The sequence below is a fragment of the Bufo gargarizans genome, chromosome 5, assembly GCF_014858855.1.
Source record: "Bufo gargarizans isolate SCDJY-AF-19 chromosome 5, ASM1485885v1, whole genome shotgun sequence".
NCBI classification, from domain to species: domain Eukaryota; kingdom Metazoa; phylum Chordata; class Amphibia; order Anura; family Bufonidae; genus Bufo; species Bufo gargarizans.
In genome coordinates this window covers 468,641,761-468,656,854 of record NC_058084.1, presented here as the reverse complement: position 1 = coordinate 468,656,854, position 15,094 = coordinate 468,641,761, and the positions used below count along the sequence as shown (strand labels likewise).

At 53.6% G+C, this 15,094-nt stretch overlaps 1 protein-coding gene across 2 annotated transcripts in view; it reads right to left on the bottom strand.

Annotated features, from left to right (window-relative positions):
* The window catches only part of LOC122937860 (KAT8 regulatory NSL complex subunit 1-like), a 50,174-nt gene extending 40,672 nt beyond the window's left edge, over positions 1-9,502 (bottom strand). Inside the window, exon 1 of one of the 2 annotated variants that reach the window (XM_044293007.1) lies at positions 8,378-9,502. In XM_044293007.1, the coding sequence (XP_044148942.1) occupies positions 8,378-9,033 (656 nt within the window). In that variant the 5' untranslated portion in view covers positions 9,034-9,502. The remainder of the gene's footprint in view (positions 1-8,377) is intronic. The other variant, XM_044293006.1, reaches the window with a different exon arrangement.
* Positions 9,503-15,094: the final 5,592 nt, after the last annotated feature.

The following is a 15,094-nucleotide window of genomic DNA, read 5'->3' as shown; positions in this document are numbered from 1 at the left end:
TGCATGTACTAACTGTAGATATGGTACAAGCTAAGTTAAATAAGGTAAATGTGAACAAGGCTCCGGGTCCAGATGGATTACACCCAAGAGTGCATAAAGAGCTCAGTTCAGTCATTGCTGAGCCCCTGTTTATCATTTTTAAAGATTCTCTAGGTACTGGTACAAGGCCAAGTGATTGGCGCAAGGCAAACGTGGTGCCCATATTCATAAAGGGATCAGGGTCCTCAACAGGCAATTATATACCAGTTAAACTTCTGTTGTGGGAAACAATGTTTAAAGGACTCTATACAGGAGTATGTGACTGTAAATATTAGTGATAACCAGCATGGATAGCAGTTGTCAGACTAACCCGATTTGTTTTTATGAGGAGGCGAGTAGTAGCCTGGACAGAGGGGCGGCTGTGGATGTAGTGAGGCGAGTAGTAGCCTGGACAGAGGGGCGGCTGTGGATGTAGTGAGGCGAGTAGTAGCCTGGACAGAGGGGCGGCTGTGGATGTAGTGAGGCGAGTAGTAGCCTGGACAGAGGGGCGGCTGTGGATGTAGTGAGGCGAGTAGTAGCCTGGACAGAGGGGCGGCTGTGGATGTAGTGAGGCGAGTAGTAGCCTGGACAGAGGGGCGGCTGTGGATGTAGTGAGGCGAGTAGTAGCCTGGACAGAGGGGCGGCTGTGGATGTAGTGAGGCGAGTAGTAGCCTGGACAGAGGGGCGGCTGTGGATGTAGTGAGGCGAGTAGTAGCCTGGACAGAGGGGCGGCTGTGGATGTAGTGAGGCGAGTAGTAACCTGGACAGAGGGGCGGCTGTGGATGTAGTGAGGCGAGTAGTAGCCTGGACAGAGGGGCGGCTGTGGATGTAGGGAGGCGAGTAGTAGCCTGGACAGAGGGGCGGCTGTGGATGTAGTGAGGCGAGTAGTAGCCTGGACAGAGGGGCGGCTGTGGATGTAGTGAGGCGAGTAGTAGCCTGGACAGAGGGGCGGCTGTGGATGTAGTGAGGCGAGTAGTAGCCTGGACAGAGGGGCGGCTGTGGATGTAGTGAGGCGAGTAGTAGCCTGGACAGAGGGGCGGCTGTGGATGTAGTGAGGCGAGTAGTAGCCTGGACAGAGGGGCGGCTGTGGATGTAGTGAGGCGAGTAGTAGCCTGGACAGAGGGGCAGCTGTGGATGTAGTGAGGCGAGTAGTAGCCTGGACAGAGGGGCGGCTGTGGATGTAGTGAGGCGAGTAGTAGCCTGGACAGAGGGGCAGCTGTGGATGTAGTGAGGCGAGTAGTAGCCTGGACAGAGGGGCGGCTGTGGATGTAGTGAGGCGAGTAGTAGCCTGGACAGAGGGGCGGCTGTGGATGTAGTGAGGCGAGTAGTAACCTGGACAGAGGGGCGGCTGTGGATGTAGGGAGGCGAGTAGTAGCCTGGACAGAGGGGCGGCTGTGGATGTAGGGAGGCGAGTAGTAGCCTGGACAGAGGGGCGGCTGTGGATGTAGTGAGGCGAGTAGTAGCCTGGACAGAGGGGCGGCTGTGGATGTAGTGAGGCGCGTATAACCCTGGAAAGAGGGGCGGCTGTGGATGTAGTGAGGTGAGTAGTAGCCTGGACAGAGGGGCGGCTGTGGATGTAGGGAGGCGAGTATAACCCTGGACAGAGGGGCGGCTGTGGATGTAGGGAGGCGAGTATAACCCTGGACAGAGGGGCGGCTGTGGATGTAGTGAGGTAAGTAGTAGCCTGGATAGAGGGGCGGCTGTGGATGTAGGGAGGCGAGTATAACCCTGGAAAGAGGGGCGGCTGTGGATGTAGTGAGGTGAGTAGTAACCTGGACAGAGGGGCGGCTGTGGATGTAGTGAGGTGAGTAGAAGCTTGGACAGAAGGGCGGCTGTGGATGTAGTGAGGTGAGTATAACCCTGGATAGAGGGGCGGCTGTGGATGTAGGGAGATGAGTAGAAGCCTGGACAGAGGGGCGGCTGTGGATGTAGTGAGGCGAGTAGAAGCCTGGACAGAGGGGCGGCTGTGGATGTAGTGAGGCGAGTAGTAGCCTGGACAGAGGGGCGGCTGTGGATGTAGGGAGGCGAGTATAACCCTGGAAAGAGGGGCGGCTGTGGATGTAGGGAGACGAGTAGAAGCCTGGACAGAGGGGCGGCTGTGGATGTAGTGAGGCGAGTAGAAGCCTGGACAGAGGGGCGGCTGTGGATGTAGCGTTTCTGGATTTTGCAAAAGCTTTTGATACTGTCCCTCATAGACGCTTAATAAGTAAAGTAAGGTTTATAGACTTGGAAAGTGTAGTTTGTAATTGGATTGAAAACTGTTTGAAGGACCGTGTCCAGAGAGTTGTGGTCAATGATTCCTATTCAGAATGGTCCCAGGTTATAGGTGGTGACCCTGATGTTCAGTGCTGGGTCCTCTATTAATGATAATCGAGGACAGGATTAATAGCACCATTTCTATTTTTGCAGATGACACTAAGCCATGTAGAACTGTAGGGTCTATGGAAGATGTCCACACACTACAAGCTGACTTGAACACTGAGTGGTTGGGCATCAACTTGGCAAATGAGGTTCAATGTAAAGTTCTGCATCTTGGTAGTAATAAACTCTGTGCTTCATATGTCCTAGGGGGCTGTGGATGTAGTGAGGCGAGTAGTAGCCTGGACAGAGGGGCGGCTGAGGATGTAGTGAGGTAAGTAGCCTGGACAGAGGGGCGGCTGTGGATGTAGTGAGGCGAGTAGTAACCTGGACAGAGGGGCGGCTGTGGATGTAGGGAGGCGAGTATAACCCTGGACAGAGGGGCGGCTGTGGATGTAGTGAGGTGAGTAGTAACCTGGACAGAGGGGCAGCTGTGGATGTAGGGAGGCGAGTATAACCCTGGAAAGAGGAGCGGCTGTGGATGTAGTGAGGCGAGTAGTAGCCTGGACAGAGGGGCGGCTGTGGATGTAGTGAGGCGAGTAGTAACCTGGACAGAGGGGCGGCTGTGGATGTAGGGAGGCGAGTATAACCCTGGACAGAGGGGCGGCTGTGGATGTAGTGAGGTGAGTAGTAACCTGGACAGAGGGGCAGCTGTGGATGTAGGGAGGCGAGTATAACCCTGGAAAGAGGAGCGGCTGTGGATGTAGTGAGGCGAGTAGTAGCCTGGACAGAGGGGCGGCTGTGGATGTAGTGAGGCGAGTAGTAGCCTGGACAGAGGGGCGGCTGTGGATGTAGTGAGGCGAGTAGTAGCCTGGACAGAGGGGCGGCTGTGGATGTAGTGAGGCGAGTAGTAGCCTGGACAGAGGGGCGGCTGTGGATGTAGTGAGGCGAGTAGTAGCCTGGACAGAGGGGCGGCTGTGGATGTAGTGAGGTGAGTTACGACTAAGAACTACTGTTCAAAACGCGTCAAAGTTGCTACATTTGTGGGTGGATGTCCTGTCTATATGTCTACTGCCTGAATAAAAGACGAAGATTTTAGCTACCAAAATCGTGAGTGCTGGAATTTCATTGTGCTTTCATATCAAGGTGAGTAGTCCCCTCAGTGTCCGGCTGACGGGACCAATGTCCAGCCGTGACATCGTACTGCCTAGGAGCATCTCAGTCCCATTCAAGTGAATGGGTCTGAGCTGCAATACCAAGCACAGCCACAATACTATGTACGGTGCTGTGCTTCGTGAGGAGGCCCACTAACAGACAGCTTTCATAATGCACTGGTATACATTGTATACCAGTGCATTACAGCCCATCACTGTACCAGTGGCAGGTCGTCTATAGCACAATGTAACACGCATACAGTCATGGCAGGTGTAAGGGCCTTTCGTTGGGTTCCCCAGCTGCCATGGAAAAGCTTTGTACCCACCCATGCGTTCGATGGAGGCAGAGAAGGCCCTCTCCAGTATATCTGCATAGATCACCGCTTCCAGCGCTGTGGACCACACAGCCTCATGCTTAGAAAAACCTAAGATTTTTAGTAAAGCGTAGATTGCCTGTACAGGTGTAACTGCGACCTCTGTTCGGCTGATTGCTGGGGAACCAACTGCTGGGGACCCCAAAGGAATCCCATTTACCTATTCTGATGGACGGAAGTCATGCATGCGCACTGCTGCTCCATTCTCTCTCTACGGGACCCTGGAGTATGGCGCTTTACGCCTTTGGTGGAAATCAGAGCTAAAACGTTAGGAAACTGATAAGATACCTGCTTAGTGTTTATGAGCCGTCAGGAGCTCAGAGATAAAGGCTAGACATCCAGCCATCAGACAAGCAACATGACCGCTCAGGGCAAAACCAAGATTCTCTACAGCTCAGCTGATGTGTAATCATGTAGCATAAAAATGCTGAAAATTTTAATAGACAAAAACAGGATTTTTACACCAAAATAAGTAAAGCACAATCAAGAAAAAAAAAAACTGCCCTCGAAAATATTCATAGCCTTTGGGTAAAATATTTTTAGGGGGTCAGCAGTGTGAACCGTATATACCCCGCGCGGTGTCCGGACACAGGGGGTCAGCAGTGTGAACCGTATATACCCCGCGCGGTGTCCGGACACAGGGGGTCAGCAGTGTGAACCGTATATACCCCGCGCGGTGTCCGGACACAGGGGGTCAGCAGTGTGAACCGTATATACCCCGCGCGGTGTCCGGACACAGGGGGTCAGCAGTGTGAACCGTATATACCCCGCGCGGTGTCCGGACACAGGGGGTCAGCAGTGTGAACCGTATATACCCCGCGCGGTGTCCGGACACAGGGGGTCAGCAGTGTGAACCGTATATACCCCGCGCGGTGTCCGGACACAGGGGGTCAGCAGTGTGAACCGTATATACCCCGCGCGGTGTCCCGGACACAGGGGGGTCAGCAGTGTGAACCGTATATACCCCGCGCGGTGTCCGGACACAGGGGGTCAGCAGTGTGAACCGTATATACCCCGCGCGGTGTCCGGACACAAGGGGGTCAGCAGTGTGAACCGTATATACCCCGCGCGGTGTCCGGACACAGGGGGTCAGCAGTGTGAACCGTATATACCCCGCGCGGTGTCCGGACACAGGGGGTCAGCAGTGTGAACCGTATATACCCCGCGCGGTGTCCGTACACAGGGGGTCACAGTGTGAACCGTATATACCCCGCGCGGTGTCCGGACACAGGGGGTCAGCAGTGTGAACCGTATATACCCCGCGCGGTGTTCCGGACACAGGGGGTCAGCAGTGTGAACCGTATATACCCCGCGCGGTGTCCGGACACAGGGGGTCAGCAGTGTGAACCGTATATACCCCGCGCGGTGTCCGGACACAGGGGGTCAGCAGTGTGAACCGTATATACCCCGCGCGGTGTCCGGACACAGGGGGTCAGCAGTGTGAACCGTATATACCCCGCGCGGTGTCCGGACACAGGGGGTCAGCAGTGTGAACCGTATATACCCCGCGCGGTGTCCGGACACAGGGGGTCAGCAGTGTGAACCGTATATACCCCGCGCGGTGTCCGGACACAGGGGGTCAGCAGTGTGAACCGTATATACCCCGCGCGGTGTCCGGACACAGGGGGTCAGCAGTGTGAACCGTATATACCCCGCGCGGTGTCCGGACACAGGGGGTCAGCAGTGTGAACCGTATATACCCCGCGCGGTGTCCGGACACAGGGGGTCAGCAGTGTGAACCGTATATACCCCGCGCGGTGTCCGGACACAGGGGGTCAGCAGTGTGAACCGTATATACCCCGCGCGGTGTCCGGACACAGGGGGTCAGCAGTGTGAACCGTATATACCCCGCGCGGTGTCCGGACACAGGGGGTCAGCAGTGTGAACCGTATATACCCCGCGCGGTGTCCGGACACAGGGGGTCAGCAGTGTGAACCGTATATACCCCGCGCGGTGTCCGGACACAGGGGGTCAGCAGTGTGTACCGTATATACCCTGCGCGGTGTCCGTATACAGGGGGTCAGCAGTGTGTACCGTATATACCCTGCGCGGTGTCCGGACACAGGGGGTCAGCAGTGTGTACCGTATATACCCCGCGCGGTGTCCGGACACAGGGGGTCAGCAGTGTGTACCGTATATACCCTGCGCGGTGTCCGTATACAGGGGGTCAGCAGTGTGTACAGTATATACCCTGCGTGGTGTCAGTATACAGGGGGTCAGCAGTGTGTACAGTATATACCCTGCGTGGTGTCAGTATACAGGGGGGTCAGCAGTGTGTACAGTATTCGTTTACTGGTAAAAAGGTAAATTCTGTTACCACGGACCATAACACAATACTATAACGGAATGTCTTTAGAGGACTCCCCTGCATAACGGAAACAGGACGGATCAATTTTCGCAGCCCATAGACTTTTACTATGAGGAACAAACAACGGAATGCCTCTAAAGACATTCCGTTATGCATTCCGTCATAGTATTGCGCTATGGTCCGTGGTAACAGAATCCATAACGCAATTCAGCTTTTCATAACCTGAAATTCGCTCGTCTCTAGTGTCGGTATACAGGCGGGGGGGGGGGGGGGGGGGGGGGGGGTCAGCAGTGTGCGCCCGGTATATAGGCAAGGGGGGGGGTCAGCAGTGTGCGCCATGTATACAGGCAGGGGGGGGGGGGGGGGGGGGGGGGTCAGCAGTGTGCGCCATGTATACAGGCAGGGGGGGGGGGGTCAGCAGTGTGAGCCATGTATACAGGCGGGGGGGGGGGGGGGGGGGTCAGCAGTGTGAGCCATGTATACAGGCGGGGGGGGGGGGGGGGGGTCAGCAGTGTGCGCCATGTATACAGGGGGGGGGGGGTCAGCAGTGTGCGCCATGTTACAGGGGGGGGGGGGTGTCAGCAGTGTGCGCCATGTATACAGGGGGGGGGGGGTCAGCAGTGTGCGCCATGTATACAGGGGGGGGGGGGTCAGCAGTGTGCGCCATGTATACAGGGGGGGGGGGGGGGGTCAGCAGTGTGCGCCATGTATACAGGGGGGGGGGGGGTCAGCAGTGTGCGCCATGTATACAGGGGGGGGGGGTCAGCAGTGTGCGCCATGTATACAGGGGGGGGGGGGGGGTCAGCAGTGTGCGCCATGTATACAGGGGGGGGGGGGGTCAGCAGTGTGCGCCATGTATACAGGGGGGGGGGGTCAGCAGTGTGCGCCATGTATACAGGGGGGGGGGGGGGGTCAGCAGTGTGCGCCATGTATACAGACAGGGGGGGGGGGTCAGCAGTTGTGCGCCATGTATACAGACAGGGGGGGGGGGTCAGCAGTGTGCGCATGTATACAGACAGGGGGGTCAGCAGTGTGCGCCATGTATACAGACGGGGGGGGGGGGGGGGTCAGCAGTGTGCGCCATGTATACAGGCAGGGGGGGGGGGTCAGCAGTGTGCGCCATGTATACAGGCAGGGGGGGGGTCAGCAGTGTGCGCCATGTATACAGGCAGGGGGGGGGGGTCAGCAGTGTGCGCCATGTATACAGGCAGGGGGGGGGGGGGTCAGCAGTGTGCGCCATGTATACAGGCAGGGGGGGGGTCAGCAGTGTGCGCCATGTATACAGGCAGGGGGGGGTCAGCAGTGTGCGCCATGTATACAGGCAGGGGGGGGGGGTCAGCAGTGTGCGCCATGTATACAGACGGGGGGGGGGGTCAGCAGTGTGCGCCATGTATATAGACAGGGGGGGGGGGGTCAGCAGTGTGCGCCATGTATACAGACAGGGGGGGGGTCAGCAGTGTGCGCCATGTATATAGACAGGGGGGGGGGGGTCAGCAGTGTGCGCCATGTATACAGACAGGGGGGGGTCAGCAGTGTGCGCCATGTATACAGACAGGAGGGGGGTGTCAGCATTGTATACATACACAGGGGGGGGTCAGTGTGCGCCCAGTATTATGGGGGGGGGGGGGGGGGTCAGCATTGTATACATACACAGGGGGGGTGTCAGCGTGCGCCCAGTATTATGGGGGGGGGGTCAGCATTGTATACATACACAGGGGGGGTGTCAGCGTGCGCCCAGTATTATGGGGGGGGGGTCAGCATTGTATACATACACAGGGGGGGGTGTCAGCATTGTATACACACACGGGGGTCAGCATTGTATACACACACAGGGGGGGGGGGGGGGTCAGCATTGTATACATACACAGGGGGGGGCAGTGTGCGCCCAGTATTATGGGGGGGGTCAGCATTGTATACATACACAGGGGGGGGTGTCAGCATTGTATACACACACGGGGGTCAGCATTGTATACACACACAGGGGGGGGGGGGTCAGCATTGTATACATACACAGGGGGGGTGTCAGCATTGTATACACACACGGGGGTCAGCATTGTATACACACACAGGGGGGGGGGTCAGCATTGTATACATACACAGGGGGGGGGGCAGTGTGCGCCCAGTATTATGGGGGGGGTCAGCATTGTATACATACACAGGGGGGGGGGGTCAGCATTGTATACACACACAGAGGGGCATCCCCTGCGGACACGTGCAGCACTCACCCCGGGGCTGGCCGCGGCTCCTCCTCGCTCCTCTCCCCCCGCTCCGGGCTGCTCTCTGACGCCTCCTCTCCGTCGCTCTCTTCCCCGGAGCTGCTCTCTGTAGCGTCCGAGTCGAAGCCTCCCTGGGCCGCCCGCAGCCGGGCCGTGGAGCTGCTCGCCAACCTGTCCAGTTCGGTGTGCGGGGACCCCGGCAGCCCCGCCGCCCCCCGCTCCGCCAGCAGCTCCACCAGCCCGGCCAGCTGCTGCCTGACGTGCCGCTCCACCTGCTTGGCCTGGATGACCTGCAGCCTCCGGCAGAGCCTGCGGGCCCGGGCTCCGAGCTCCTGCTGCCGGCTGCTCATGCGTGCCGCCCTCCGCGCGCACAGGGCCCCGGTCTCCGCGCCCTCCCCCGGCCTGTCCTCCACGGCAGTAATCCCGGACTCAGGCACATTCTCCGGCCTCCTGTCTTCGGCCTCCGGCAGCCACCTGCTCTTGCCCGGCCGCTCCGGGGCACAGTCCTCGCTTCGCCCGTTTAGTAGGAGGAGGCTGCCCGCCCCGTTTAGCTCCGGCTTCCACACGGGCAGACCTCGCTCGGTGGCCGGGGACGAGGCGCTCAGCTTCAGCCGGTGGGGAGCTTCCTGTGGGGCTCCGGTTAGCGCCGGGGCCATGTCCGCCATACAGGGAGCTCCGGCGGCGGCGCCGGTGGAGGAGGGGGGCGGCTCACGCGTCACGGTTCCGGGGGTCCCGGGCTCTTCATGGCCCGGCCGCCGGGGGGAGGGGGACACTTCTCAAACCCCCGGCACTCGAAGCGGTAACTCGTAGCCGCGTCTCTTCAGAACGCCCAAAGCGCGGCGGCGAAGGCCTTCTCCCCACCCGGGAAGCCAGGGGAACAAAGCTCCTTTACTCCTCCCCCCGCCTCCTCCTCCATTGCGCGCTTACCCCGCCCGCCGCCATCTTGTGCCGTGCCTGTCACTCCGCGCCCCGGGACCTACCACTACATCCCGACACGATTTAAGAAATGAACAAAAATCCTGAGATGAGTGTTTGTCGCCTTCTTCGTTTACTGTATTATCTATATATTACTAATGAGAGCGGCAAGCGAAACAAAAGCCGACGGAGGGGCAAAAAACAAAACAATAATCCACCCCTCTCTGCGCCGCTAGTTGGTATAGTCCACGCTGACTGAGGCGTCGTTCTCTCACCCCTATTGCGCACTAGGCTAATCTCATTTTCCCGCCTCCCTCTGCTGACAGAACGCCCCGCCCTTCTCCCTGATTGGTTGAGACGTGAACTCTTTTGTCTCACCGCTTGTGTTTTTTTTCCCCCTACATGTTTCTTTCAGGTTGGCCGCTTGGAAGTCGATGGGCGTGGTTCACTTCCCGCCTTCCATCAATATGATTGACACCCATTTCCACCAATCACCTGAAAGATCACAATTCCCGCCTTTATTTCCACACAGGGGTTGTCTCAGCTCTGGAGGTGGCATAATGTCTCCTGATGCTCACAAAATCAGAGGCAAAATGAGGTAGAAATCTTAGAAAACTGCTCAAGTTTCTTCACAACTTTCTTTTTTTTATCATAGTAAGTAAGATTATTGGTAATTTAAGAAATGTTAGTATTCTCCTTTTAGTAAAAGGGGTGTGGCTTAAAGGCGGATAGGCTTGACAGTAACTTCAGAGGTACCTCAGCTAATGCTTTTCACCACAAATAAGAGCTGAGTAGCGTAATTAGGCTTCTGTACGGTGCAGATGCCATAGAATGTAGTGTTAAATATCGCCTGACAACTCTTCCCTGACAACTTCCTGGTTGTCAGTCACATTGGTCCCTTTCTCTGTTGGGAGGGTCTCCAAAAATCGTGGGGAAAGCTGGGAAAGTTACAATATCGAGAGACCTACCTGTTCATGTGGGTCATGTGATGTAGCATACACAGCTGCTCCAGCAGTACAGAGGATTTTCAGGATTTCTTCTAGTTTTCCGTATCTTTTGGCGGCCTGCCGTCTGCTACGTTGACTTCTGACATTCCGAAACCCAAGTTCCCATAAGAGACCGTCCCATTTGATCGTCCTCCAACATCTCCGTCTCTGCAGCTTGTCGACTCCCTGCTCTTATAGGGCCTGGGCCCTCCAAGGTCCAATAAGCCAGCCAATGTCCATTGACCCGGGCTTTTGTGGGGCCTTTCCCCCGCTATGCTGCTGTATGGTCCTCCGGGCTTCTGATCCTGTCCTGACCTTCTGCTTGGTTACTGTGCTGCCTGAACTCCACCAGTCCTTTATGAATGGTTTCTGAACACAGGGAGCCGTCTTCACCGGCCTGGATATGCTAGGTAATTCTGTCCTCTGCCTCCAGGGGGCAGTCATTACACAAGGCTCTATACAGTTGGCACTGTACTAAGTCTGTATGCCTAGAGCTCCCCCTAGTGGTCACCTCAGCTGTGACAATGTCAGAGTAACAGGGGGTTCTCTGTGTGGCACTGCAGTTATGTGCCCTGCCTGCAAGGTAGGTCCTCACCTGTACACCCTGGTCCACACTCCATTGCAGCGGTATCATCAATCACTTTTAACACCCTTAACCCTTTAAGGACCAGGCCATTTTTTGAAAATCTGACCAGTGTCACTTTATGTGTAAATAACTTTAAAACACTTTGACTTATCCAGGCCATTCTGAGTTAATTTTTTCGTCACGTATTGTACTTCATGACACTGGTAAAATGGATTAAAAAATAATAATTTTTATTTATAAAAAAAATACCAAATTTACCAAGAATTTTGAAAAAAGGTTTCAATTTCTCTACATCTATAATACATAGTAATACCTCCAAAAATAGTTATTAATTTACATTCCCCATATTGTCTACTTCATGTTTGGATCATTTTGTGAATGCCATTTTATTTTTTTGGGGACGTTAGAAGGCTTAGAAATTTAGAAGTAAATTTTGAAATTTTTTCCTAAAATTTCCAAAACCCACTTTTTAAGGACCAGTTCAGGTCTGAAGTTACTTTGTGAGGCTTAGATAATAGAAACCACCCAAAATTGACCCCATTTTAGAAACGACACCCCTCAAGGTATAAAAAAATGATTTTACAAACGTTGTTAACTCTTTAGGTGTTCCACAAGAATTAATGGAAAATGGAGATGAAATTTCAGAATTTCACTTTTTTGGCAGATTTTCCATTTTAATCATTTTTTTCCGCTAACAAATCAAGGATTAACAGCCAAACTAAACTCTATATTTATTGCCCTGATTCTGTAGTTTACAGAAACACCCCCTATAAACTGCTGTACGGGCACACGGCAGGGTGCAGAAGGAACGCCATATGGTTTTTGGAGGGCAGATTTCACTGGGATAATTTTAACTTGCCATCTCACATTTGAAGACCACCTGATGTACCACTAGAGTAGAAACTCCCAAAAAGTTACCCCATTTTGGAAACTATGGGATAAGGTTGCAGTGCTGTTGGTACTATTTTAGGGTACAGATGTTTTTGGTTGCTCTATATTACACTTTTTTTGAGGCAAGGTAACAAAAAAATAGCTGTTTTGGCCACTGTTTTTATATTTTGTTATTTACAACGTTCATCTGACAGGTTAGATCTTAGCTATTTTTATAGAGCAGGTTGTTACGGACGCGACAATGCCAAATATGACTACTTTTTTGTTGTTGTTTGTTTCAGTTTTATATAATAAAGCATTTTAGAAAAAAATAATTTTTTAGTGTCTCCATATTCTGAAAGCCATAGTTTTTTTTATTTTTGGGCGACTGTCTTATATAGAGGCAATGTTTTTTCGGTATGAGATGACGGTTTGATTGGTACTATTTTAGGGTGCATATGACTTTTTGATCGCTTTTTATTACACTTTTTGTGATGTAAGGTGACAAAAAAATTTATTTTTTGACACCATTTTGTTTTTTTACGGTGTTCATCTGAGGGGTTAGGTCATGTGATATTTTTATAGAGAAGGTTTTTACGGACGCGGCGATACCTAATAAAAAAAATCATGTTTTAGTGTCTTAATAGTCTGAGAGCCATATTTTTTTTATTTTTTGGGCGATGGTATGTAGGGGCTCATTTTTTGCGGGATGAGGTGACGGTTAGATTAGTACTATTTTGGGGGTCATACGCCATTTTGATCGCTTAGTGTTGCACTTTTAGTATGTAAGGTGACAAAAATATCTTTGTTTTTATACAGTTTTTTTTTTTTATGGTGTCTATCGGACGGGGTGGATCATGTGATATATTTATAGAGCTGGCCGATACGGGCGCGGAAATATCTAATATGTGTGGGGGGGGTTATTATAAAAAAGGCGTTTTTTCTTTTTTTAACTTGAAACTTTATTTCTTTTTATTGAAAACACTTTTTTTTAACTTTTTTTTTTAAACTTTACTTCTGTCCCTCTCTGGGACTTCAACTTTTGGGGGTCTGATCCCCTCTGCAATACATTACAATACATCTGTATTACATTGTAATGCATTGCCTGTTCATGTACTACACTGAGTCATACACTAACAGGTTGCCTAGGAGACAGGCCTGGGGCTGGATCTCCTTGGCACCCGTAGAAGGCAGGTCCCTATGCCGTGCAAGGCATTGGCCAGCCTCTGCACGGCATCGGGCTGCCTTGTCACTCATCGGGTGCCACAGCAGCGCGGGGACTCGATGGGCTCCCTCAACCACAAACAACTTCTATGTCGCGGTGAGCACGGACCACGGCATAGAAAGGGTTAATCTGCAGTGATCGCCGATACGGGGTGGTCACAGGACCCCCCTCGGCATTGTCACGGCGCCTGCTGAATGATTTCAGCAGGCACCCCGTTCCGTTCACCGCCCGCCCCTCGGCGGTGATCGGAAATACACAGGGTGTACCTGTACGCCCTGTGTCCTTAAGGACTCGGACATCAGGGTGTACAGGTACGCCCTGTGTCCGTAAGAGGTTAAAGGGGTTTTCCAGGATTTTCATATTTATAGCCTGTCCTGAGAATGTGCCTTCGGCGGGGGTCGACTCCTGACACCTTCACCGATCATCTGAGGAAGCTGCCTCCTAGCAGCTCACCAAGCCCAGCGCCCCCATTGTATAGTGGCTGTACCGGGTATTGCACATGACTGATGGAGCTAAGCTCTCATGGAGCTCTGTGACCTTTTTGTACAGCAGATCGGTGGTGCCGGGAGTCGGACCCCCCACTGATCAGATGTGAAAAAGCCCGGAGGACCCCTTTAAGGACCAGAACAATTGGTTCCAGTTCTCCTTTTTGCATTGGGGTGGTCATAACTTTTTATCCTGACGTGGCTGCAGCTGTTCTGTAGAGAAGGAGCGGCGGGGGCGTGCTCTACTGCTGCTCTATTACCTCAGGGGTGTGATCTACTACCACCATCATGGACCGGTGTCCCAGCAGTCGGACCTCCACCCCTCATGTAATCATCCTCCATACTGGGAATACATTTATATCTTGGCACATGCCCTTTAAGTTACGGCTTCACCTGGCACAGGACAGGTCAGAGCATGTGACAGGAAACAGTTACTACATCCTGTCACATGACGTGGCTGCTCCAGCATCCAGTACCTGCAGTTGGTCCTGAGGACTGCAAGATGAGCCAGAAGAAAGGTAGATAGCAGGATGAGTGCATGTGACCATCTGTGTGCATAGGTAGGTAGGTGTCAGAGTCAGCACATGGGCAGGTAGGTGTCAGAGTCAGCACATGGGCAGGTAGGTGTCAGAGTCAGCATATGGGCAGGTAGGTGTCAGATTCAGAACATGGGCAGGTAGGTGTCAGATTCAGAACATGGGCAGGTAGGTGTCAGAGTCGGCACATGGGCAGGTAGGTGTCAGAGTCAGCATATGGGCAGGTAGGTGTCAGAGTCAGCCTATGGGCAGGTAGGTGTCAAAGTCAGCACATGGGCAGGTAGGTGTCAGAGTCAGCATATGGGCAGGTAGGTGTCAGATTCAGAACATGGGCAGGTAGGTGTCAGAGTCAGCACATGGGCAGGTAGGTGTCAGAGTCAGCATATGGGCAGGTAGGTGTCAGATTCAGAACATGGGCAGGTAGGTGTCAGATTCAGAACATGGGCAGGTAGGTGTCAGAGTCGGCACATGGGCAGGTAGGTGTCAGAGTCGGCACATGGGCAGGTAGGTGTCAGAGTCGGCACATGGGCAGGTAGGTGTCAGAGTCGGCACATGGGCAGGTAGGTGTCAGAGTCGGCACATGGGCAGGTAGGTGTCAGAGTCGGCACATGGGCAGGTAGGTGTCAGAGTCGGCACATGGGCAGGTAGGTGTCAGAGTCGACACATGGACAGGTAGGTGTCAGAGTCAGCATATGGGCAGGTAGGTGTCAGATTCAGAACATGGGCAGGTAGGTGTCAGATTCAGAACATGGGCAGGTAGGTGTCAGATTCAGAACATGGGCAGGTAGGTGTCAGAGTCGACACATGGACAGGTAGGTGTCAGAGTCAGCACATGGTAGGTATACAGCAGTATCAGGCTGCCTAGTAGTGTTGATCGCGAATATTCTATTTGCTAATTTTTATCGCGAATATCGGCACTTATATATATTCTAAATATTCTCGAATATTCTCTTTTTTTTTTTCATCAGTAACCGCCCTTCTTGCTTGTGGGCCAATGAGAAGGCTGCAGTGTCTTTGTCTGAGCTTAGCAACATCCCTAGCAACCAATAGGAAAGCTGCCCCTTACTATATAAGAACCTCCCCAGCAGCCACTTTCTGAGAGGGAGAGCAGTGACATTGCTGA